The 26,072-nt window shown below is 44.0% G+C and overlaps 1 protein-coding gene across 2 annotated transcripts in view; it reads right to left on the bottom strand.

Annotated features, from left to right (window-relative positions):
- Positions 1–4,287: 4,287 nt before the first annotated feature.
- Positions 4,288–26,072, bottom strand: part of EIF4E (eukaryotic translation initiation factor 4E) — a 44,047-nt gene continuing 22,262 nt past the window's right edge. For both annotated transcript variants that reach the window (XM_040418183.1, XM_040418181.1), the window contains exons 3-7: positions 23,934–24,029; positions 19,635–19,698; positions 16,623–16,736; positions 14,026–14,165; positions 4,288–5,227 (exon numbers count right to left, since the gene is read on the bottom strand). In XM_040418183.1, coding sequence (XP_040274117.1) covers positions 5,113–5,227; positions 14,026–14,165; positions 16,623–16,736; positions 19,635–19,698; positions 23,934–24,029 — 529 coding nt within the window. In that variant the 3' untranslated portion in view covers positions 4,288–5,112. The remainder of the gene's footprint in view (positions 5,228–14,025; positions 14,166–16,622; positions 16,737–19,634; positions 19,699–23,933; positions 24,030–26,072) is intronic.

A 26,072-nucleotide genomic window follows, 5' to 3' on the forward strand; every position in this document is an offset into this window, starting at 1 on the left:
GATAAAAGGTCATCAGAACCCAAGTCTAATCTATAGTGCCTGAAAAGGGTATTAGGGGAGCTCCAGGTGGCTGCTCTACAAATTAGTTCTATTGAAGCTAAGGAGATTGGCCCCCACTATCCATCTAGCAAGAGTCCTAGAAGAAACCTTATCTCCCCTATTCTTGCCCCCAAACTGAACAAAAAGATGAGAAGTCTTTCTCCACTGATTAGTCAACTAGAAAGACACCTTTTAACAAAACATTTTTGGGGTCCTGACCTAGTGACGGTAAATCAATCCCCTGAGAACGATGAAAGGGGAGACTACTTTAGGAAGGAAGGCCGGATCAGGTTTGATAATATTCCTATGCTTCAAGATGTTAGTGCAAGGGCTGTTTCACACGAGCAAATCCATTGCGGGAATCACGCTTTGTGTGCGAGTGTGATCCTCTGCTCTGGACTTGCAGGAGCGCACACCATTATCATGATTTATAATGCTATGTGCCTCTGCTTGACCTTATTTCTACAGAATCATACTGACAGCTTTAGGTCACTGATTCTGTGGAAAAAAGGCCATGCAGAGACACATAGCATTATAAATCATGATAATGCCGTGTGCTCCTGCAAGTCCAGAGCGGAGGATCACACTCACACACGGAGCGGAATTGCCGCAATGGATTCGCTCGTGTGAAACAGCCCTGAGGAGGGGCAGAAAAGGTGCTAATCTAACCAACCCTTCCTAATGACGACATGGAAACCAGAAAAGCAGTCTTGAACAACAAAACCTTAATAGGTAAATCCTGTAAAGGCTCGAAAGGTGGTTCTATCATTTCTGACTAGACTAAATTAGGGTCCTATAGGGGAACACATAGTTTTGGAGACTTAATTCTACTCGCTGCCCTAAAGAAAAGTTTAACCCAAGGGTGATTAGCAATAGGGAAATAAAAAAAGGCACTAAGAGCAGAGACTTGCACGTAAAGTGTGCTAGGTTTAAAGTTTTTATTTAGACCTTCCTGAAGAAAATCTAAGATCCTGGACATAGATGGGGAACCAAGAGTGTCAATAGAAATTTTAGAAAAATTAAGGAAAGCTCTCCGAACCATAAGATAGATAGTAGAGGTAACTGTCTTCCTGCTGGATAAAAGGGTAGAGATCACTGATGCGACAAACCCCTCTGCCTCAAAATCCTCCTCTCAAGTACCAGGCAGCTAGGTGAAGGTTCTGTAACAGGGTGAAAAATTGGGCCCTGAAACAGATCTGTCCTCGTGGGAAGCATTCAGGGGTCTGACAGGGACATTATCCTTAGCCAAGTGAACCAGGTTCTTGGCCAGAAGGGGACAATCAATATGACCTTTACCTGTTCCGGTCTTAGCTTCTGCTGAACTCTGGGAAGAAGGCTCAGAGGAGGAAAGGCATATAGCAGCTGGTCTGGCCATGGTAGGGAAAACTCATTCATCCCTGTAGGGTGGCCCTCAGAATTTTGAGAAAAATTTTATTCTGAGTTTCCTGTTCTGCCTCGTTGCAAAGAGGCCCAGGGACAGAAGACCCCAAAGTCAAACTATCTGCTGAAAAACTTCCTGAATGATATACCACTCCCCCGGTTTAAAAAGTGATCGCTTAGAAAATCCACCACCTTGTTTTCCGAACCCCCAAGCTTTGATAGATGGAACCAGAGGCATAATAAATCATTGAATTTTTTTTTTTGAGGCTAAGGACATCAAACTTTTAAACAGAGTATACCCACCACCCACCCGGCTGTTTAGGTAAGCTAATGTATTGTCTGACATGAACTTTACGTCCCCCTTCCCTCATCTTCCAGGGACTACCAGTCTGCAGTCATGGCCTGCTGAGGTCTCCATAGGATGGCATTGGATAAATTAGGCTGGCTGAGTTCCTTCCATGCAGCACAATGTTCCAAAACTGCTGGCGCTCACGTTGTCAAACTGGAAGAAGCGCTTCCCATGTCACTACCAATGCGCCACTCAAGCAACTCCATGTGCATTCCCATTACCAGAAGTTGCGCCACTTTCAGTACACACATCTGCTGCCCACATCAGGAGAAAGATGCCCAGATCGTGGGCAATACAAAAAATGGCCCCAGACCTCCTCAATACTGCAAGGAGGATCTGATGTGCCTGGACAACCTCCAGGTTCCCCAGGGACTGCTGCAAACACTGGCTTGACAGAAGTCAGTAACCGGGAAGGAGAACCCCAGTCTTTACAGGCGGCTTCTAGAGGCAACTTAAACTGCACTCAAACATCAACATAATCGAGGCCCGGCAGCCTAAATGCAGCTCTCCAAAGTGACCCCTATCCAGTAGAACAGGAACTGACGTTACACGGGGAGTACCTCCATTTATAGCTCTTCACAGAATTTCCTGTTCTGGATAGGTGGAGGTCTCAAGGGTGCGGTCATGGGCATGAAGGAAAGAGAAAGACACCAACTGACCAAAACTGCTGCAGATCGAGTGTAGGACACCACAAGCAGTCAAGATAATTGTGTGGCGGTGCTCAACAATTGTAAGAGTCCAATATATCGTACCAATGTATTCTTTGTATCGACATTGGTACGATAATCCACTCAGTATATTTCAAGGTATTTTTGTGATAATTTTGTAATATGAAAAGGGGGTCAGACAATAAAAAACACAATTTGTGTTGCTCTGTAACCATCTTACCTTCCCTGATCTGACTGATAGTAATACTTTGATCCACTTTAAGATCCCGTAGTCTCAGCTGTTCTCGTGAGGTTTTGGCGATTTGGTCTAAACTGTTGAAGTTCCTCTAGCTCCCTCCTAGCGTTTTAGAAATCTCAATGCTTAAGCAATCAACTGGAGTGGTGATTTGGTGCTTTTATTTTTGAGAGGGTTGAAAGGTCCCTTGTGCTCTCCACAAGGAGATCTGTGTGTGGGAGGGTTTTTGTTTAATCTGTGTTCCCTACTGACATTTTTTTATCCTAATTTGCATACCCCCCCCCCCCCCCCCAATGGAACAATGCACAACCTACGAGAATCCTTACACAGTAGGCACACTCCACAAGGAGAAATAGTACCCTACCACCCTCAAACTACATTTACACTTTCATTAAATTCTGTATATTTAGTGCCATAAAATTTGTTTTCTGTAAAATCAGGAAAACCCTTCTTAAACCACCACCCTCCCTCATACTATGGGAAGTATTCCCTGCAATAATACTAAGGTATCCAGGGCATTTTTTTTTGGGCACTAAATATATACCTCACACCTACAGCTGTATTAAGGAAATTAACGCAACACCATGTTCCTATTTTATGGCCACCAAAAAAAAATAACAATAAATAAAAAGCTGAAATTTGTGCACTAGTTTTTGGATTAATGGAAAAAAAAGTGAGCCAACTGTCCCTTGCAGTGTCTCCATTTCTGGAGAAAAATCTCCATTTAGTTATCCATCTCACAAAGTAATGGTTGCATCAACGCTTGCTCCCAGTACACCACCACAACAAACCATAAAATCCTGTAAAAAAAAAAAAAAAAGTTCCTACAGAGTTCTCTAAACCAAGCTAGGTCTTTAGAACATGATCTAATGCTCCAGGTATACTATACAACCAGCAGAAGGAACACAGTCAACTGTTAGTACCAGATGAAAAGGACATTTTTGAAATGCAATTGCTAGGAGGTAGAAATTACCATATTTAGACAAACAATACGCCTGATTTCTATAAGGGTCCATTCACACACATGTGAATGTGTCCGCAACCGTTCTGCAATTCTGCGGAATGAGTGCGGACACATTCATTTTCTTTGGGGCAGGAATGGATGCAGACAACAGTGTGTGGTCTGCATTTGCATTTCCGGAGCGACCCCCAGGTCTTCCGGTATGCGGCTCCGGAAAAAAAAAAGCATGTCCTATTCTTGTCCAGACAATAGGCAGTTCTATGGGGGTGCCAGGGGCGGGTGTATTGTGGATCCGCAATACTCAACAGACGTGTGAATGGACCTTACAGTGTATATGGATTACTAGAAGGATAGTGCAACACTTGCCATTTTGAAGGGAGTGATTTCTCTGTGGAAATAAAAAAAATGACAAATCTAGTTGTCTAAAAGACAATTCACTGTACATGTTTTATTTACAGTTTTGTACACTGTCTTAATATGAATGGTGACTGCTTTGCTACTTGAGCCAATTTTTTTTTATATAACCAAAGCAAAGATATAGTCTAATACAATGTGTTAAAATACGCCATAGGAACAAAAAAAAATTAAAAAAAAATAAAACAAAGGCATACTATGTCCTAGTAAAGGGAATGTCATTATGATGTACATTAAAAAAAATCCACAATTATGTTTAAGAAATCACAGAAACAGGTCACAGATTCTACTGAAATGCATAAACTTGCAGCAAAGCTTTGTAATGGCATACAAAATAAAAAAATTTAAATTAAAAGAAGGTTTCTAAACGCACAAAATAGACACTTTTATTCAACCAATTTCCTTTTTTTTCCCCCTGGGATCCATCACCAATGTTACATGAACTAAAAAAAGAAAAAAATGAAATCAGAATATCACTAATGTTATCAAGGAGGGAACAAATAAATTAACCTAGCAGCCAACAACAGCACAAAATACAGCCAAAACAATGCTGTTTAAAAAGAGAAAAAAAAAAATTAAAATAAAACAAACCATGAATCGCTAGATAAGTTTTGAATGCATTTTAATCCTCCGCCTTGCAAATCAGCAAACTATTGTAACTGCAGACAATGTAAATATTCATTTTCCTGTGGGAGTTGCAAGTGCACACTCTGGATAAATAGTTTCTGTAATAGTAAAGAGACAAAAATAAAGGACTATTACAGAGATAACCTGGGCAACCTATGAGAGAACTGGTAGGAAGGGCATTTGCGCATTGGAAATGTTTTGATTGGATAACTTATTTGACCAAATATAAAAGAAAGAAAAAGAAAAAATGTGAGGGAATTTTAAACATAGGGCACAATACAAAAAGCGAATGAGTTTTCATAATTCTTAGCAATATTGAGGTGGAAATCAATTTTTTTTTAATGCAGTCCACTCTGCTTTTGTAGAGGCTTTGGTACAGCTCCCAAGTCGCGATTGCTTGACGCAGTCTCCTATGAAAGAATACTCCGATGGCGTCTTCTTAAACAACAAATCTATTCTTAGTGGTGGAGCCGCTCTTGGTAGCAGTGTCTGCATGGGACTGGTATCCAAGCGCTACTTTTGGGGGAAGTCCTAACCTTTCTTTGTAAACTCTCCTAAAGGTTTAAAAAAAAAGAAAAAAAGAACAACATTAGATATTTCATATAAACACACAAAGTTGTAAAAAAAAAATATAAAATAAACCTTGCGCCCTGTGGAAAATGAGTTTTCATATTCAGTTGCTGTAGGTTGTGTGCTACAAATGCAGGACGTGATCTGATGTCAGGACAGCTATCACTACCATAATCAGCCTAAGGTCTCATGCACATGACCGGTGTGTTTTGCGGTCCACAAAAAAAGGATGACGTTCTCTGTGGCGTTCCGGCAATTTGCAAAACGCGGACAAAGAATAGGAGCATGGTAATATTTTTCGGGACCCACGGAACGGAGAGCAACGTGATTGCGGACAGCACATGGAGTGCTGTCCGCATCTTTTGCAGCCCGCCATTGAAGCGAATGGGTCCGCCATCCAAGCCGCAAAAAACTGCAGCTTGTATGCGGACCAAAAGACAACGGCTGTGTGCAGGAGGCCTAAATAAGAGTTATGTACACATTAAAGGTGGATGGATTTTCTGGATAAACTTCTTTTTGAAGTCACTTATGTACCCTACTTCTGGCCCTGGCTCTAACTTTCTCCTTTGTTTGCATTTTTATCATAGTAATCAGGCTCACTTTAAAGGGAGTCTTTCACGCCGATTCACCGTATTAACCTAATAACAGACTTATGTCCACGGCATCCCCCCTGTTAAAACTGTGCTTACCGTATGTTGCTTGCTATCATCGTTCTGCCGAAAAACACTTTTAATCCATATGCAAATTAGGACTGTGAAGGTGCCCAGGGGCAGCGTTACAATGGCCGGTGCCCAGGCCCCTGGGTCATTTTCATACGAATCCACTTCCCCTCCGCCGCGTCTGCCCGCCCCTTGGTCTCTGCTCTAACCTCCCTCCTCCCGTCCGTAATCCCGAGCATGCGCCGATGACCGCGATATCGGCGCGTGCGCATTGAATGACCACAGTCTGGCCGGGGCATAACAGTTTACCGTGCGCATGCGCCGGCCCCAACTTACGTTCTTGCCATGATCACAGCAAGAACGCAAGTTAGGCCGAGGCCAGCGCATGCGCAGGGTAAACTGATGCCCCGGCCAGACTGTGGTCATTCAATGCGCACGCGCAGATATCGCGGTCATCGGCGAATGCTCGGGATTACGGACGAGAGGAGGGAGGTTAGAGCAGAGACCAAGGGGCGGGCAGACGCGGCGGAGGGGAAGTGGATTCGTATGAAAATGACCCAGGGGCCTGGGCACCGGCCATTGTAACGCTGCCCCTGGGCACCTTCACAGCCTAATTTGCATATGGATTAAAAGTGTTTTTCGGCAGAACGATGATAGCAAGCAACATACGGTAAGCACAGTTTTAATAGGGGGGATGCCGTGGACATAAGTCTGTTATTAGGTTAATACGGTGAATCGGCGTGAAAGACTCCCTTTAACCACCTCAGCCCCCTTAGCTTAAACACCCTGAAAGACCAGGCCACTTTTTACACTTCTGACCTACACTACTTTCACCATTTATTGCTCGGTCATGCAACTTACCACCCAAATGAATTTTACCTCCTTTTCTTCTCACTAATAGAGCTTTCGTTTGGTGGTATTTCATTGCTGCTGACATTTTTACTTTTTTTGTTATTAATCGAAATTTAACGATTTTTTTGCAAAAAAATGACATTTTTCACTTTCAGTTGTAAAATTTTGCAAAAAAAAACGAGATCCATATATAAATTTTGCTCTAAATTTATTGTTCTACATGTCTTTGATAAAAAAAAATGTTTGGGTAAAAAAAAAAAATGGTTTGGGGTAAAAGTTATAGCGTTTACAAACTATGGTACAAAAATGTGAATTTCCGCTTTTTGAAGCAGCTCTGACTTTCTGAGCACCTGTCATGTTTCCTGAGGTTCTACAATGGCCAGACAGTACAAACACCCCACAAATGACCCCATTTCGGAAAGTACACACCCTAAGGTATTCGCTGATGGGCATAGTGAGTTCATAGAACTTATTTTTTGTCACAAGTTAGCGTAAAATGATTTTTTATTTTTTTTTCTTACAAAGTCTCATATTCCACTAACTTGTGACAAAAAATAAAAAGTTCTATGAACTCACTATGCCCATCACGAAATACCTTGGGGTCTCTTTCCAAAATGGGGTCACTTGTGGGGTAGTTATACTGCCCTGGCATTCTAGGGGCCCAAATGTGTGGTAAGGAGTTTGAAATCATTCTGTAAAAAATGACCAGTGAAATCCGAAAGGTGCTCTTTGGAATATGGGCCCCTTTGCCCACCTAGGCTGCAAAAAAGTGTCACACATCTGGTATCTCTGTATTCAGGAGAAGTTGAGGAATGTGTTTGGGGTGTCTTTACATATACCCATGCTGGGTGAGATAAATATCTTGGTCAAATGCCAACTTTGTATAAAAAAAATGGGAAAAGTTGTCTTTTGCCAAGATATTTCTCTCACCCAGCATGGGTATATGTAAAATGACACCCCAAAACACATTCCCCAACTTCTCCTGAGTACGGAGATACCAGATGTGTGACACTTTTTGCAGCCTAGTGGGCAAAGGGCCCATATTCCAAAGAGCACCTTTCGGATTTCACTGGTCAGTTTTTACAGAATTTGATTTTAAACTCCTTACCACACATTTGGGCCCCTAGAATGCCAGGGGCAGTATAACTACCCCACAAGTGACCCCATTTTGGAAAGAAGACACCCCAAGGTATTTCGTGATGGGCATAGTGAGTTCATGGAAGTTTTATTTTTTGTCACAAGTTAGTGGAATATGAGACTTTGTAAGAAAAAACAAACAAAAAAAAACCCTCCATCAATTTCCACTAACTTGAGACAAAAAATAAAAAATTCTAGGAACTCGCCATGCCCCTCACGGAATACCTTGGGGTCTCTTCTTTCCAAAATGGGGTCGATTGTGGGGTAGTTATACTGCCCTGGCATTCTAGGGGCCCAAATGTGTGGTAAGGAGTTTGAAATCAAATTCTGTAAAAAATGACCGGTGAAATCCGAAAGGTGCTCTTTGGAATGAGGGCCCCTTTGCCCACCTAGGCTGCAAAAAAGTGTCACACATGTGGTATCTCCGTATTCAGGAGAAGTTGGGGAATGTGTTTTGGGGTGTCATTTTACATATACCCATGCTGGGTGAGAGAAATATCTTGGCAAAAGACAACTTTTCCCATTTTTTTTATACAAAGTTGTCTTTTGCCAAGATATTTCTCTCACCCAGCATGGGTATATGTAAAATGACACCCCAAAACACATTCCCCAACTTCTCCTGAGAACGGAGATACCACATGTGTGACACTTTTTTGCAGCCTAGATGCGCAAAGGGGCCCACATTCATTTTATGAGGGCATTTTTAGACATTTGGATCCCAGACTTCTTCTCGACGCTTTATGGCCCCTAAAATGCCAGGGCAGTATAAATACCCCACATGTGACCCCATTTTGGAAAGAAGACACCCCAAGGTATTCAATGAGGGGCATGGCGAGTTCAAAGAAATTTTTTTTTTTTTGGCACAAGTTAGCGGAAATAGATTTTTTTTCGTTTTTTCTCACAAAGTCTCCCTTTCCGCTAACTTGGGACAAAAATTTCAATCTTTCCTGGACTCAATAAGCCCCTCAGCAAATACCTTGGGGTGTCTTCTTTCCAAAATGGGGTCATTTGTGGGGTGTTTGTACTGCCCTGGCATTTGAGGGTCTCCGCAATCATTACATGTATGCCCAGCATTAGGAGTTTCTGCTATTCTCCTTATATTGAGCATACGGGTAATGAGATTTTTTTTTCCGTTCAGCCTCTGGGCTGAAAGAAAAAATGAACGGCACAGATTTCTTCATTCGCATCGATCAATGTGGATGAAAAAATCTCTGCCAAAAAAAGAAAAAGGAGGGGAAAGGCGTCTGCCAGGACATAGGAGCTCCGCCCAACATCCATACCCACTTAGCTCGTATGCCTGGCAAACCAGATTTATCCATTCACATCAATCGATCAGGATAAATAAATCATTGCCGGGATTTTTAATTTTTTTTATATATACAAAGTGTTTGCCAAAGCATATGAACACCGCCGCCTCCTCAGCTCATATGCCTCGGCAAACGTATCTTTTACTGCAGGAGGAGAAATCTCGTCTTGCAGCGCCGCATACACCGACTTGTGTGTAATCTGACAGCAGCGCAATGCTTCTGTCAGAATGCACATCAGTGCTGCAGCTAGTCGATCGCTTGGTCCACCTAGAAGGTAAAAAAAACAAAAAAACAAAAACAAAAAAAAAAAAAAACAAAAAAAACAAAAAGGCCGCAACGCAATAAATTTATTAACATTAACTTTAGAGAACATTAACTTTTATAAACTTTTGAAACAGAATAATAACTTCTTTGCTTACCGGTGATTTTTTTTTTTTTTTTTTTGTTTTTTTACCTTTATAGGACAAACCTCTCCTTCCCCATGGGACAATGTGCAAAGCGCAAATCGCCCAGAGATGTGGCGAAGTACATTATGCACTTTGTCCCAGGTGAAAGGAGAGGTTTGTAGCAGCTCTGTGTGAAAGGGCCGTAATAGCCCTGTGTGCTTGTCCTGTGTCACGCGATCCCTACACTAATAGTGTACCTGAGTGTGGAACTTGCGGAAACACTCCCCTATGCATAGGGCAGGCTGGTCAGGACAGTCAAAACAAAAAAGGTGGTGTCACGCCTTATTCCACCCCTGCTGCAGACACGACATCTTTTTCTTGGGGAACGTTGAGTTGGGGTACCAGGATAGACAGACGGGAAGTGTCTGCCATGTAGCCGGCTCACTACATCAGGGCCTTGGGGCACGGACCCTCCTGGATACAGGAGTTCCGAAATGATCTCTTCCTGGAATTTTAGGAAGGATCCCGTTCTCCCAGCCGTACTGTAGAGAACAAAACTATTATACATCACCAATTGAATTAAATAAACAGACACCTTTTTATACCAGCGTCTGGTGCGTCGGGAAACTAAATAGGGAGCCAACATCTGGTCATTGAAGTCCACCCCTCCCATGTGAAGGTTATAGTCATGGACAGAGAGGGGTTTCACAATGACTCCAGTTGCCCGTTCAATTTGGACAGTCGTGTCTGCGTGAATGGTGGACAGAAGGTAAACGTCCCTCCACTTGACCGCGAGCAGTTCTTGGTCACACAAGGCAGCCCTCTCCCCCCGTGCAAGTCGGGTACTAACGAGCCGTTGGGGGAAGCCCCGGCGACTAGGTCGCGCGGTGCCACAGCATTGAATTCCGACTAGATGTAAGTGCCGAAAGAGGGCCACGCTTGATTAAAAATTGTCCACGTATAAGTGGTACCCCTTTGTGGAGTAAGGGTGACAACCAAGTCCAGACAATCTTGCCACTGCTCCCCAGGTAGTCAGGACATCTGACCGGCTCCAGTTTTGAGTCTTTTCCCTTATAGACCCTAAAACGATATGTATAGCCTGTGGCCCTTTCACAGAGCTTATACAGTTTGACCCCATAACGGGCACGCTTGCTGGGGATGTACTGTTTTTAATGCCAAGGCGCCCGGTAAAATGTACTAGGGACTCGTCTATGCAGATGTTTTGATTAGGGGTAGACGCATCTGCAAATCTGGATGACAAATGGTCTAGAGGGGCCGAATTTTATGGAGCCTGTCATAAGCAGGGTGGCCTCTTGGATGACAGGTGCTATTGTCCGTAAAATGCATAAAGCACATGATGGCCTCAAAACGTGCCCTAGACATTGCAGCAGAGAACATGGGCATGTAATGTATTGGGTCTTAGACCAATATGACCGCAAATACATTTTTTTTGTTAGACCCATGCTGAGGAGAAGGCCCAAAAAATTTTTTAACTCTGAAACGGTGACTGGTTTCCACCGGAAAGGCTGGCATAGAAGCTTTTCCGGTTGGCGGTAATAAACTGTGTGGCGTAGCGGTTGGTTTCTGCCACAACTAGGTCATAGAGATCCACGGTGAAGAACAGCTCAAGAAAAACTGAAGGGCCTATCCTAAATGAGCCGTCTCCCACGCGAACTCCAGACTGGGCGGTGAAAGGGGGCAATACGGGGTGCGGCGGAAGCAGGGAAGTGCCATTTGGGGATTTGCCAGCACCTCTGGGAGACTAAGGGTTCTACGGGCCTGTGAACGCAGTGGCTGCGACGGGGGATTTACTGCACGTGCCACCGTACCAGCTGGAACTGCCCTTCTGGTGCTCGCCACTTCACCAGGGAATACGGCAGTGCTGGTAGAAGGTCCAGGATGTGCTGCGCTGCTTGGTGTATGCCGCACCATAAACAAGATCAGCGCTAGCACCACTCTGCTGCAAATGAGGGTCATCATGCAGGGTAGCAGAACCCTGACATGGGATCGGGTACGCCTGTACCGTAGCAGGGACCTCTACCTAGTCATCCTCACTAGCGTTAGAGTGCCACTGCTGTCTACAGGTTATTCTGAACCACTGGATTCAGCGGGTGAGTCGTCGCCATCGCTTTCATCCATCAGGGGCCAGAATCCTGTAGCCTCTTCAGCGGAATACCCCTTGTTTGACATTTTGGGTTCACTAAATTTAGGGGGTATTCCTCTGAGACTACCCAGAAAAAGAGCAAACCTACCTAGTAAAAAGGAGTGCTTGCGAAGTAAAGCTGCGACCGCTAATAAAGATCCAAAAAGCTCAAAAGTGACTTTATAGCGCGCAGCGATTTTACAGTGTTTTGCAGTGGATCAGAAAAAAAAAAAATTCTGTCACTGCGGCGGGCGGACTGAACGCAAGTGTGCGCACAAGATCAGGCCTGATCGGGCGAACACTTGCGTTTTTTGTAGAACCTAGGTGACCCTAATGTACTTATATAGATCTATTGCGATCAGTATTGATCACTTACAGATACTATAAAGTACAAGTGCTGATTAGCGACAGCGATGACGCTAATCAGCGACTGCGGTGCGGTGGGCGCTAAAACTACCTAACAAGTGGCTAACTACTGGCGGTGATAAGGGACCCTTACAGGGGGGGTGATCAGTGACAGGGGGTGGACAAGGGGGGTGATCAGGGAGTCTAATATGGCGATCAGGTGCTAAATAAGGGGTTAATAAATGACAGGGTAATGTGTAGTGTGGTGATTTGGTGCTACTTACTGAGCTGCCTGTGTCCTCTGGTGGTCGATCCAAGCGAAAGGGACCACCAGAGGACCAGGCAGCACTTATATCAGACGCTATTTTCAAATAGCGTCTGATATAAGCAATTTCATTTGTCCATTCAAAAATCTACAGCCTGCCAGCCAATGATCGCGGCCGGCAGGCTGCAGAAGAACTTGTGCACTATGCGTTCCTGTGTGCGCGCGTTCACAGGAAATCTCGGCTCACGCGAGATGACGCCAATCGGCGTTAGCGTAGCCTGGGGGAGCCGCCGCAATGACGCCTTTCGGCGTTACAGTTGCGGCAACTGGTTAAAGATGTTGCCTGCTCCAGAACGGGTACAATAGCTGCCAGATTTCTGCTGTTAGTCGTAATGCTGGTCACAGACAATTAACTTCTTAGATGCCGCGGCCAACTGTGACTAAGCGTGGTGACCAAGGGAGACGTTCAATCGTTGTGATAACCTTGGTCCCCCTGAAGAATCTGAGGCCATCACAGCAGTAGTTACCATGGATGCCTGGAAGTGGCAGGGCTCCATAGGAACATATCACAACTGCCATAGGCTGCAGTGGTAGTGCCTTACAGTCTATGGGCCAAGCGATTGCTGGTTAAAGTCTCCTACCTAAGGGGACTTAAAGTGAACCTGTCACCTCAAAAACGCATATAAAACCACCAGCATCATCTTATAGTAGCCCCAAGTCTGTTATTATAGAGGTGTTTGATCCGGTAATCTGTTGCTCCATACATGCAAAAACGATGTTTTAATCGCCATCAGCGCTCTCGCCGGTCAGTTCTGAGTCAAGGGGGCAGCGGCCTCCTTGCTCAAGTCAAGATAAGCACGCCCCCTAACTGTTCCCTCTTCTGTGTGATTGACATCCCGCAGTACGGCCTGGGATCGCGTTAGTCTCACGCATGCGCGGTGCGCTCCTTGTTACTGCGCGATCCCGGCTCCCGCAGTTAGCCGGGTTTAATCAGCACACCGCGCATGTGCGAGACTAACGCAATCCCAGGCCACACTGCAGGATGTCAATCACACAGACTTCAGACTGACCGGCGAGATAGCGCTGATGGCAATTAAAACATTTTTTTTGTCATGTTATGGAGCATCAAATTACCGGATCAAATATTATTAACAGACGGGGGGCTACTATAAGGTAAAATAAAGATCCAAAATGCCCCTACTAATAAAAAAAAAAATGTAGTATAAAAAAATCGTGTTTAGAAGTCATACACCAAAGTGGTATCAATAAAAACTACGGATCACCACACCAAAAATTGAGCCTTCAAAGATGTAACTGAAGCTACTTTCACTCTCCTTTGGTGTAGATCCATCATAGATCTGCACAGACTGATCCGTTCAGATAAAACTGTCTGCATCTGTTCAGAACGGATCCGTTTGTATTATCTTTATAGTTATCGGGACCAGAATATGCCTAAGCAATTTTTTTTCCAGCTTCCCACTACATCGTACGCAATATTAAGTGCCATTAGAAAGTAAAACTTGCAAAAACAAGCTATAAGGCTATATGAACTGAAAACACAAAAAAAAAAAAACGCCCAGGGCTGAAACAGTTAATTATATGAAAGAAAAGGAATTCATAACTTGATGTAACCCAAGTTTACACATTGCATGGAATTTGTCATACTATCTATCCACATTGCAGCTTACCCTATATGTGTAACAGCGTCCCTGTTTTCACAATCAGTAGTCCAAATTGCTATTTTATCTCCTTTTGCTCTAACATTTACAACAGCTCCACATACATCATCACTGTGTTCATCAAAGGATTCTCCAATAAGGCACATGAGCTAAAAAAATAAAAAAAATAATTATGTATATATTTACCGGAACAACATTTAGGCGTGGGTTCACATGTTTCATGCCTCAGTTTGACGTATACATAAAAAAATATCCTGCACAGTCCAGAAAAAAAAATTAAAAATGTATACATATACATTTCTGCAATGGAACTTTATGGTGAAAGGTGTACTTGACCTTTAAAATTATTCTAAAATCAAAAAGCATTAACAAATTCATCCAGTGTCGGTAGATTTAGTAGATCCTGGTTCGGTCTTGGAACCAGGCCTGTTCCTCTACCATTGTTTCTATAGGAGGATAGTATCAGTAAAAGCCATACCAATCCTTTAGCTTTACTTTCTTAGTCCTCCGTGGTGTGCAGAAAAGATAAGTGTACACATTATTAAAGGGGTCGTCTGCTTTATTTACACTAGTGACCCATCCTCAGATTGGCAGGGGTCCGACTCCCAGCACACGCGCTGATCAGCTGTTTGAAGAAAAGACTACACTCCTGCAAGCGCTGCCTTCCCTTCACTGTGTAATTACAACTAAGCCGCCCCATTTACTCCCATGGGATGGCTCCTTCCTGTTCAAATTAATACTACAGAGCCGTCCCATGGAAATTAATGGGACAGCTTAGGCGTAATTACTCCAGCTCACAGGTAAACAGTGAATCGGCAAAGTACTGAATGGCAGGGGTGCCAGGAGTCAATCTGATCCTGAAGATAGGTCATAAATTTAAATAAAGCGGACAACCACTTTAAATTCATTCATTCAGGTCAGGCCTGGGCAAATACACAAGTTTATCTTCTCAGAACTATAGCTGTGGTCATCATGACAATATTTACAAGCCCGTTTATTGAGGGCATCAAGAGGATCTGGAGAAAATACCATAAAAAGCTACCAAGTTATTAAAGGGTTTCTACCACCAGAAATACTGTTATGTAGCTGACTGATATAGCGATGCGCCAATGTCAGCACTACATAACAGTATGTTTCTAACATTAGTCCCTGCAGCAGTTTTTGTTAAAAAAGCACTTTTATTATACGCCAACGATGCAGGGAACAGTGGCATCAATCAAGAGGAGCTGGGCGGGCAGAACACTGGACCTGGGCGGGATAAAGGGCGAGTAGACGGAGCCTCTAGGTGCTGATTTTACGCCCACATAGCACCTAGAGGCTCATTAGCATATAATAAAAGTGCTTTTTTTTTTTTTTTTTTTTTTTTTACAAAAACGGCTGCAGGGACTAATGTTAGAAACATACTATTATGTAGTGCTGACATTAGCGCATCGCTGTATCAGTCAGCTACATAACAGTATTTCTGGTGGTAGAAACCCTTTAAAGCACATCTGCCAGCATGATCAACCCTAGTGAAACAGGCATAGTGCCTGGTAGGGTTGATCATGCCGACTCACTCTTGCATCGATTGGATGTATAGCTTTTGTGACATTCATACTACTTGAATCTGGACTGACCCATACTTGATCTGATGGGACGTCCAAGAACACCATTACTAATCGTGCCTTACATGAAAATAAGGTTTGTTATATTCTATTGGAGCATAAGCTCAACATTGCTAAATATCTTGGGCTCGAAAGGACGGGATGACATTGGTGGGCGTCTCACGTCACGAAAAAAAAAAATAACGCAGCAGGTGATATTTTTTCTTGGAGACAGTATGCTCACCATTGTGTGCTTATTCTATTAAAGGAATCCTGTAACATCACCACACACGTCAGGAGATGCTACAGGCGTTCATTTACAGTACTGTGGGGGAAGTTCTCATGGTGGAGCAGCTGCGGACTATCTTGCTATGTTACCTACAAATTATTATAAAATTATTTCAAGTCGAACAATCAGACAAATATATCCCGCTATGCAATATATTTTATGCTGTGGTGAAGTTGGTGTCTTTCAACTTACTGTGTCTGTATAAGGGACCATTCACACGGCCGTATGAACGGGTCCGCACCCATCTCTCAATTTTGTGGAACGAGGGTGGACCTATTCATTACAATGTGGCCGCAAAAGATGCGGAAAGCACAGTGTGCTCGCCCCATCTGTCGTTCTGTTCTGCAGCCCCGCAAAAAATATAGAGCATGTCCTATTCTTGTCTGCAATTCCAGACAATAGGCATTTTCTAGAGTGGCGGCCATGTGCGATCTGCAAACTGCAGAACGCACACGGGCCGGTATCCGTGATTTGCAGACTGCAAAACAGATACGGCAAGTCCTAAGGATGACTTCACAACACCTAGTTAGTTCCATTATTGTCGTCCTCAGTCAGAGGAGCAGAATGGAAAAAAAATAAAAAATAAGTCCCGAATTCCACACAAACAAAAGCCAGGCAGACTCCACGGAACGGAGCCTCCATTGCAGACATGAACTGTATTGTTCACATATAACTAAAGACTAAAAAGGCAAATTGAGTAAAAAAAGAAAATATCAAAAAATTCACAAACCTACCGTTTCTAACCAAAAGCGATCTAAGTCATTTCTTCTTTGCTGTTTATTCAAAGTAATTAGCCATCTTCCACCACGCTTATTCTTTTCATCTTCCCACATGGGCTCAACCCCATCCTGTAGAAACATAAAATTCACATAAATATGGTTTTTGGGGTTTTGAGACGCATTCTATGAAAGCACACAAGCTCCACGGTGAGCTGAAATATTACCATGTTACTGCTCTTTAATCCCATTGCTGGATTTATAGAAACTACATAAAATGAAGCTCACATTTACACACAGACCACTAAAATACACAACACATACTGGAACAGGAATTTCACATATCAAAAAACGAAAATGGATATAATATGGGACAAAAATGCCAGAAAATGAATGAACAACACCAGCGCCAGAGAATGCCGCGATTTAAAGCAGTGTATGAGATGAAAAAATGAAGCCCGCCAGCAAAGGAGGCATTATAGACAATCCCAATACACTAGTAAGTGCCTCATATTAACGTTCTTTATATGATAAATGCCATTTGCTGAAGCGAGACAACCCCTTTAAGGAGAAATATCTTAAAAACAATTTTGCACAGTCCGTATTATAAAAGTATTGTCTAACATGAAATTACTAAGAATTAAAGTATTGCTTTAACCCCTTCAGCATACATATAGGGTGGATGTCGTCAGGTGTTTAAAGGGCTGCTGTCACCCCCTAAACACATTTTTCATTTTTGGGCTTGTTAAAATCCTTATTGAACGACTATTCCCTATATAGGGCTCTTACCTTTGTCTGTGGCTTCGGTTCATTAAAAATCGATCTTTTAAAATATGCAAATGACTTCACTACCAGCAAGTAGGGCGTCTACTTGCTGGTAGCCGTCGCAAAAAACCGCCCCCTCCTCCTGTTGATTGACAGGGCCAGCGAGCGCTCTCCTTCTCCGGCTGGCCCTGTCAGCATTTCAAATCCCGTGCCTGTTCTTTTTATAAAAATAAAAAGATGCAAACGCAGAACACCACGTTCTTGTATCCTGCACAGTCCAGAAAAAAAAAATCTAATAAAATGTATACATATACATTTTTGCAATGGAACTTGATGGTGAAGAAACAGAGCCCCAAAAGGTGTACTTTACCTTTAAAATTATTCCAAAATCAAAAAGCATTAACAAATTCATCCAGTGTCGGTAGATTTAGTAGATCCTGGTTCGGTCTTGGAACCAGGCCTGTTCCTCTACCATTGTTTCTATAGGAGGATAGTATCAGTAAAAGCCATACCAATCCTTTAGCTTTACTTTCTTAGTCCTCCGTGGTGTGCAGAAAAGATAAGTGTACACATTATTAAAGGGGTCGTCTGCTTTATTTACACTAGTGACCCATCCTCAGATTGGCAGGGGTCCGACTCCCAGCACCCGCGCTGATCAGCTGTTTGAAGAAAAGACTACACTCCTGCAAGCGCTGCCTTCCCTGTGTAATTACAACCATGGGATGGCGCAGGCGCTCAGAGAAGGACGCTCGCCTCCTCAGCACTCCCTCAGTGCGCCTGCGCCGATGACGTCACCGAAAGACAAGAAGTCATTGGCGCAGGCACACTGAGGGAGTGCTGAGGAGGCGAGCGTCCTTCTCTCAGAGCGCCTGCACCGAATGAAGACAGGCACGGGATTTGAAATGCTGACAGGGCCAGCGGGAGGAGGAGAGCGCTCGCTGGCCCTGTCCATCAACAGGAGGGGGTGGTTTTTTAAAAAGTAGACTCCCTACTTGCTGGTAGTTAAGTCATTTGCATATTTTAAAAGATCGATTTTTAATGAACCGAAGCCACAGACCAAGGTAAGAGCCCTATATAGGGAATAGTCGTTCAATAAGGATTTTAACAAGCCCAAAAATGAAAAAAATTTGTTTTGGGGGTGACAGAAGCCCTTTAACCATGTCGTTCATTGGTATCTAAACGTCCAAAACCCCAAAATGTGTGAATAGCCATTTTTTGGTCACTTTAACTTCCAAAAAACAAGCTCTCGTATTTTTCCACCCATAATATGCATTTTATTTCCCCCATTATGGAAGAGATCATTCGTACTAGAGGACCAGGAAGCGGTGAAGGCTCTGTACTCACGCTCACGTGCCGGAGCAGGAAAGGTAAGTTTTTTTTATTTTATCAAGCATAAGGGCATGGGACTCTTATTTGAGGTCTGATTGGGGGGTCATTCACAATGGGGTCTGAGCTGAGGTCTTATTGGGGTCTTATTAACATTGGGGGGTCTAATTGGGTCTGTCAGTTGAGGTCTGATTAACATTGGGGGTCTGATTGCTGGTCTGATCTGAGGTCTAATAAAATATTTTTTCTTATTCCACTCTAAAACCTAAGGCGAAAAATGTGGTAAATAAAAAGCGATCAAAACATTATACACCACAAAAAGGTACCAATAAAAAACCAAGAGCCCTTAACATAACTCCAACAGAAAAGAAAATGGATGTCTGAATATTGTGTTCCCAAGTTTTTCCCAATGCTATTTTTAATTATTTTTTTTTTTTTTTTTAAGTATTTTCAACAAATTTGTTATCACTGTAATCGCACTGACTTGCAGAGTAAAGGTAACATAGCATTTTTACCACGGAGCAAACCCTGTAAAAACGAAATCCTAAAACAATAGCACAATTGTGTTTCCCCCCCCCCCCCCCCAAAAAAAATACCAAATTACATTATTACAAAAAAAAAATATAAAGTTATTGCTTTTGGAAGCCAGGGAGTAAAAATTAGAACACAGACAAAAATGGCTGCATCAGAAAGGGGTTCAACAGACTTCCTGTACTATCACATTGATGGTCCACCCCGACGAGGCTGACACAAGGGGGTGGACTGTAGGAGCACTGCTGCCCATTACGCTGCTTTATCTTGTACTGCTACCTAGCTGCATTCAGATTAGGTCATTTACCCCAGAAACAGAGTGGATAAAATCTATAATAAACTAATATTTTAAATAAAATTGCCAAGATTTAACAAATCTTGCCATCTGATATATAGTGTCAAACTTACCTTAAAGAGTGAGTAGTCACACCCTGACATTAAGTTACTAGACAACTGGATATGATTGTAAAGCCTGGAGAAAAATCAAAAATTAAAAGAATTGTTAGTGCAAATCTTTAGTCAGGACGGTGAATAAAAGACTAAGGCCTCTTTCACACTTGCGTTGTCCGGATCCGGCGTGTACTCCACTTGCCGGAATTACACGCCGGATCCGGAAAAACGCAAGTGTACTGAAAGCATTTGAAGACGGAAACCGTCTTCCAAATGCGTTCAGTGTTACTATGGCACCCAGGACGCTATTAAAGTCCTGGTTGCCATAGTAGTAGTGGGGAGCGGGGGAGCAGCATACTTACCGTCCGTGCGGCTCCCCGGGCGCTCCAGAATGACGTCAGAGCGCCCCATGCGCATGGATGACGTGATCCATGTGATCACATGATCCATGCGCTTGGGGCGCCCTGACGTCACTCGAGCGCCCGGGGAGCCGCACGGACGGTAAGTATGCTGCTCCCCCGCTCCACTTTACCATGGCTGCCAGGACTTTAGCGTCCCGGCAGCCATGGTAACCACTCTGAAAAAGCTAAATGTCGGCTCCGGCAATGCGCCGAAACGACGTTTAGCTTAAGGCCGGATCCGGATCAATGCCTTTCAATGGGCATTAATTCCGGATCCGGCCTTGCGGCAAGTGTTCCGGATTTTTGGCCGGAGCAAAAAGCGCAGCATGCTGCGGTATTTTCTCCGGCCAAAAAACGTTCCGTTCCGGAACTGAAGACATCCTGATGCATCCTGAACGGATTTCTCTCCATTCAGAATGCATTAGGATAATCCTGATCAGGATTCTTCCGGCATAGAGCCCCGACGACGGAACTCTATGCCGGAAGACAAGAACGCAAGTGTGAAAGAGCCCTAAACAGGATGACCTGCATTATTACTGCACCACAACAGCATCCAAAAAGAAATAATCAGAGCATGGGGCTACGGAGGCCATCCTCTAACATTGAGCTACTAGCCTCCCTATTCTATTAAAGGGGTTGTCCCATTACAACTCCTCCCGTGTTCACCGTTTGAATGGAGTGGCGGTCATGCTTGTGTGCTGCTGCTCCATTCAAATGTATGGGACTGCTGCAGTGCAAGTGTTAGCCATTGCCAGCAGTCCTATAGAGTTGAATAGAGCAGAAATGTGCATGCGTGCCCACCAGGCCCCTGGTTCTAGTGGTTGGAAGGGCCCCAGAGGTTGGACCCCTGTTTATACACTTATCCCCTATTCTGCTGTTGTAATGGAAAAAAACACTTTAAGCACTTCATGAGAAGCCCCGCACATGTTCGGAACTGGCCAGGTCTTTAAAGATGACAGCTGCCAGGTTTCTACTGGGTTAAATCAGCAGATACCCGGAGCCAACGTCTGCAATCAGCAATAATGCTGATTGTAGACATTTAACCACTCAGGTATCATGGTGAATTGTGACCATGAAAAATGAGGCTGTGCTCCCGCGGCAGGGCCCCATAAGAACACAGTGAATCTCCCATACACTACAATAGTAATTCATTGCTGGGTAAGGGAGAAGCAATCTTAAGCTCACATATTCAAGTCCCCAATGGGACTTATAGCTAAGTGTAAAAAAAAAAAAATTCCGAAATAAAAATTTGAATTGCACCCCTTTGTCCATAATAAAAAGAAACAATAAAATGAAGATCACGGGCACTGCTGTGTGCCAAAATGCCTGTACTATTAAAATATAAACATTTATCCCGTACGGTGAATGTGGTAACAAAATTGATTCGTAATTTTTCTGTTGCTTAACCTCCAGATCACCCCACAAATAATGAAATGGTTAAAGAGATTCTGTCGCCTGGAAATTCATTGCTAAACAAGGCACAACGCCTTCCAGGGCTACCTCAGCTGAATGTAATGATACCTTTCACTTAGTGATCTGTTACTTCATGCTGGAGAAAAAGTACTTTTGAGGGTACTTTCACACTAGCGTTTTTCTTTTCCGGCGCTGAGTTCCGTCCTAGGGGCTCAAATCCGGAAAAGAACTGATCAGTTTTATCCCCATGCATTCAGAATGGAGAGCAATCCGTTCAGGATGCATCAGGATGACTTCAGTTCAGTCTTTTTGACTGATCAGGCTTTTCAGAAAACCGTAGCATGTTGTATTTTTACCACCGGCCAAAAATCCGGAACACTGACTGAACGCCGGATCCGGCATTTTTCCCATTGACTTGCATTAAAGGGAGTATGTCATCAGCATTTCACGTTTGTAACCTTTCCCATAGCTTTCAAGCATGCTTACAGTTAATAAAAACGTTACCTTTAGCATCAATCCTGGACTTATAAAACCGTCAAGAAACATCTTTGTAGCATATGCAAATGAGGGCTCGCAAGTGCCCAGGGGCGACGTTATGCTCGTAGGTGCCCTGCTAGCTCAGCCTTTTCTTCGCTTTCCCCCGCCCCTTCCTTCCCTCCACCCGACTATCTACTAACTTGTTGCTTCGCCGAGATATCGCGCACTCAGGCCAGCGCATGCGCACTGTGATGCCCATTCCTTGTACAGCATCACAGTAATTAATGCGCAATAGTTACTGTGATGCCGTACAAGGAATGGGCATAGCAGTGCGCATACGCCGGCCCGAGTGCGCAGGCGCGAGATCTCGGCAAAACAACAAGGGTTGTCAGAGGGAAAGGATGGGCGGGCGGAGGGAAGAAAAGGCTGAGCTAGCAGGGCACCTACGAGCGTAACGTCGCCCCTGGGCACTTGTGAGCCCTCATTTGCATATGCTACAAAGATGTTTGACGGTTTTATAAGTCCAGGATTGATGCTAAAGGTAACGTTTTTATTAACTGTAAGCATGCTTGAAAGCTATGGGAAAGGTTACAAACGTGAAATGCTGATGACAGACTCCCTTTAATGCAAGTCAATGGGAAAAAAGTTGAGGTTCATAAATGGCGGATCTGTTTTTTCCAATGCATTTTTTTTTTATTGTGATCAAAATCCTGATCAGGATTCAAATGTAATCCGTTTTCATACGTTTTTCTGGATCCGGCGGGCAGTTCCGGCGACGGAATTGCCCGCCGGATTCAAACAACGCTAATGTGAAAGTAGCCTAACCCAGATGCAGATGAGCAGTAAAGTGCAACAAAGGCGGTCTTGAGCCACTTTGTGCACTCTTGCTTCTCTGCCAGCCCCTCTCCTTGATTGATAGGACCGACTGAGATGACAATGCAGGAATCGGTCCATCAAAAAGAGGGAGAGGCTGCAGAGGAAGCAGGAGAATCAAGGGTACACAGAGCTGCTGAAACTCCCCTCATGCACTTAAAAGGGTTGTCGGGTTTCAAGTGATGTAATAAAGAATACATTATGACAGATCGCACCACTGCTCTGGTTGTCACGGCAGGTCTCAGTTTACCTGGCTGCAGAGGTGAGGTCACGTCGACATCACCACTGAATCCAGTGATTGGCTGCAGAGGTCACATGCTGTTGACGTGACAACACGACAGCAGACGGAAAAACAGAGCAGGATCTGTCAGGTAATTAATCATCTATTCTTTGTTACAGGTCAATCCCCTGAGTTCGTCAGTTTTCTCTAGAAACCAGACAACCCCTTTAACTGCTCATTTGCATATGGATTAAAGCACCTTTTTTTCCAGAATGGGGCAACGGATGGCGGAGTGAAAGCTCTCACAACACTCAGCTGATCCAGCCCTACAAAGCACTGCGCCTGGTAACAGATTCCCTGCATAGTATTTAAAGAGGACCTTTCACCATAATAAAACCTCTAAACTAACTATACAGACGTGTAGAGCGGCGCCCAGGGATCTCCCTGCACTTACTGTTATCCCCGGGCGCCGATCCGTTCTCCAGTTATAGCCTCCGGTATATTCATAGTTAGGCTCCACCCAGGGGAACCGGGGGCAGTCTCTTTCTCCTATGCTGTAGCGCTGGCCAATCGCAGCACTCAGCTCATAGCCTGAGAGGTTTTTTTTCTCTGACTATGAGCTGAGCGCTGCGATTGGCCAGCGCTACAGCATGGAAGAATGAGACGGCGTCAGGTTCCCCTGGGTGGAGCCCAACTATGCGAATTTTACAGCCCTGAATTACTTACAGGTCATGTCAAACTTTTATCAATTATAAAAAGACTCAGTAATAAAGGGAAAATACAAAGTATTGGGTTTGATCCATCCTTTCATTTCTACCTGGACTCAGGGTACCGTAGCCTTATTCATAAAAAGAAATCCAGCTACAGCTGCGCTAATTCGTAAGGAGAAAGTAGGAGAATTAAAGGATAGAGAAATAACAAGCTAATACTTACGCCCAAAAATCTTCAACTGTGTCAAACTTAGAAATTAGACGAAGGTTGGCCTGCCAGGTTTTGCTTTTGTCATTCTTGAAGAACCACAAGGCCCATCTGTAACAAATACAAAGGGAATAAGGCAGCCTGAACTAGTCAACAGGTACTGGAAACCATTAAAGAAAAAAAGAAAAAACAGTGCAAAAGAAATTCTTCCAAAACCGGAAAACTTAATATCACAAGTTGCTCACACATACACCAATCGCACCTCTAAGGCTGGCCTCACTCCTCTGGATCTGGAGACTGTATTCCAGGTGCTGGTCCAGTCCTGAGAGCATGACATGCCGGATTCACACTTCAGGTGGGGGCTACACAGTGACGTGCATTGCGCTATGACAAGTCTCATAAAAACTGTGTGTCCAAAGACATTTGTGTGACATGAACGGAGTGGCCAGTTGGGCATGCACGTGGCCACTCCGTTCATTTCAATGGGAGTTCCAGAGATACAGTTCACCGCTCAGCTATTTTACAGAATTCCCATGAAAAAGAATGTCCGCTCTGTTCAGGTCACACATTTTGTTCGTATTTAAAAAAAATACAAAAAATTTACGGCACTCACCATGCGGGATAAATTTCGAGATAATTGTGTACTACAGGTAGTTACAGACATGGAGAGGTCCAATATGTGGAGATTTTATTTTTGCAATTTTTTCAATTAAAGAAAGCTGCATTATAGCTACATTAACCATTTACTAGGCCCACAAGGGGACTAGCAGTTGACTTTGTAATCGCTTCCATAATACACTGTACTAATGCAGTACAGTATTATACTGTTAGTGCTATACTGATAGAGGCGCAACCTGATGGATATACACAGCAGGCAGACCTGGGACCTTCATTAGGCCCCAGCTGCCATGCTAAGACGTCAGCACCTGGTGATCAAATTTACAGGGGTGCTGGTGCCCGATAGGAGTCCTCATTCTAAGGCCTCTTGCACACAGCAGCGGCGGGTCCGAAATACACGGGAGACTGGCCGTGTGCATTCTGCATCACGGATGCGGACCCCCACTGAAGCACTACGGAGTGCTTTTGTGGGGTTCCGTGCTTCCGTTCCGCAAAAAGATAGAACTCGTCCTATCTTTTTGCGGAACGGGCAGATCGCGTGAATGGGGCTGTGAATGGCTCAAGTGAATGGGGCTGCGATCCGCATGCGGCTGGCCCACGGTTGGTGCCTGTGCATTGTGGACCGCAATTTGCCAAGAGGCCTAAATCGCATATATTCTGCAGCTGCTATTAACAACGGCATCTTCTGCTGGTCCGTTAGAGCAGAAGCCCGGCTCTGATGTGATAGCTGCACTCCTACTCTGCACAGGAAAGCTGTGCATCGCTTAGACTAGGCTGACAAAAAAGGCATCAGCCTAGTTAAAGGGGTTATCCCATGTAATGAAGTTTCAATTATTGCGTTTATTCCACCACATGCAACTTGCTAAATACATGTTTTAATTGAAATAAACCATGTTAATTGATCCCTCCTCTCTATTCGCATTTCTTCCTCTGAGTTGTGTACATGTGTTTGGCAATGGTTACAGCCACCGCCGTGGTGTCGTCCTCTATCTTCTTGTAGGCTGGATGGCCAGATTTATGGGATCGTGCATACGTGGTCAATCTCTTGCCTCCCTTCGTATGTTCATTCCCGTTCGCCCTGTCATTTCTTCAGCTGTAAAGTCAGTGCATGCGCAGTCTTTGTATTGTGCGCCTCTGCCACTCCCGGCTTAGACGTGAGCGCACACACACATACAGGCGGCAGGGGTCAATGCCCCCTGCCAAGAGGAGAGAGCAGCCACGGCACGCAAAACAGAAGGTGGGATAACCCCTTTAAAGGCCCATAAGTGACCACCATAAAAAGGTGTAATGGCAGTGCCACTCAGGACTGACAGCTAACTCAACACCGAGCCTACAGGGTAACCTGTCAATCACTGAGAAGGACCACATTACTCCTAAGCAAAAAAAAAAAAAAAATTTAAATGAATAAATCACAAGTTACACAGAATCTTTTACATCTGCTCAGCTCGTCTTGCTCTAACAGGCTGCAAAAGTGCTGAAAGAACCCTTTTAATACCCATCAATGTCTATTTTCTTAAGCTTTTTTGTGTGTGTGTA

This window comes from Bufo bufo, chromosome 2 (genome assembly GCF_905171765.1).
Source record: "Bufo bufo chromosome 2, aBufBuf1.1, whole genome shotgun sequence".
NCBI lineage: Eukaryota > Metazoa > Chordata > Amphibia > Anura > Bufonidae > Bufo > Bufo bufo.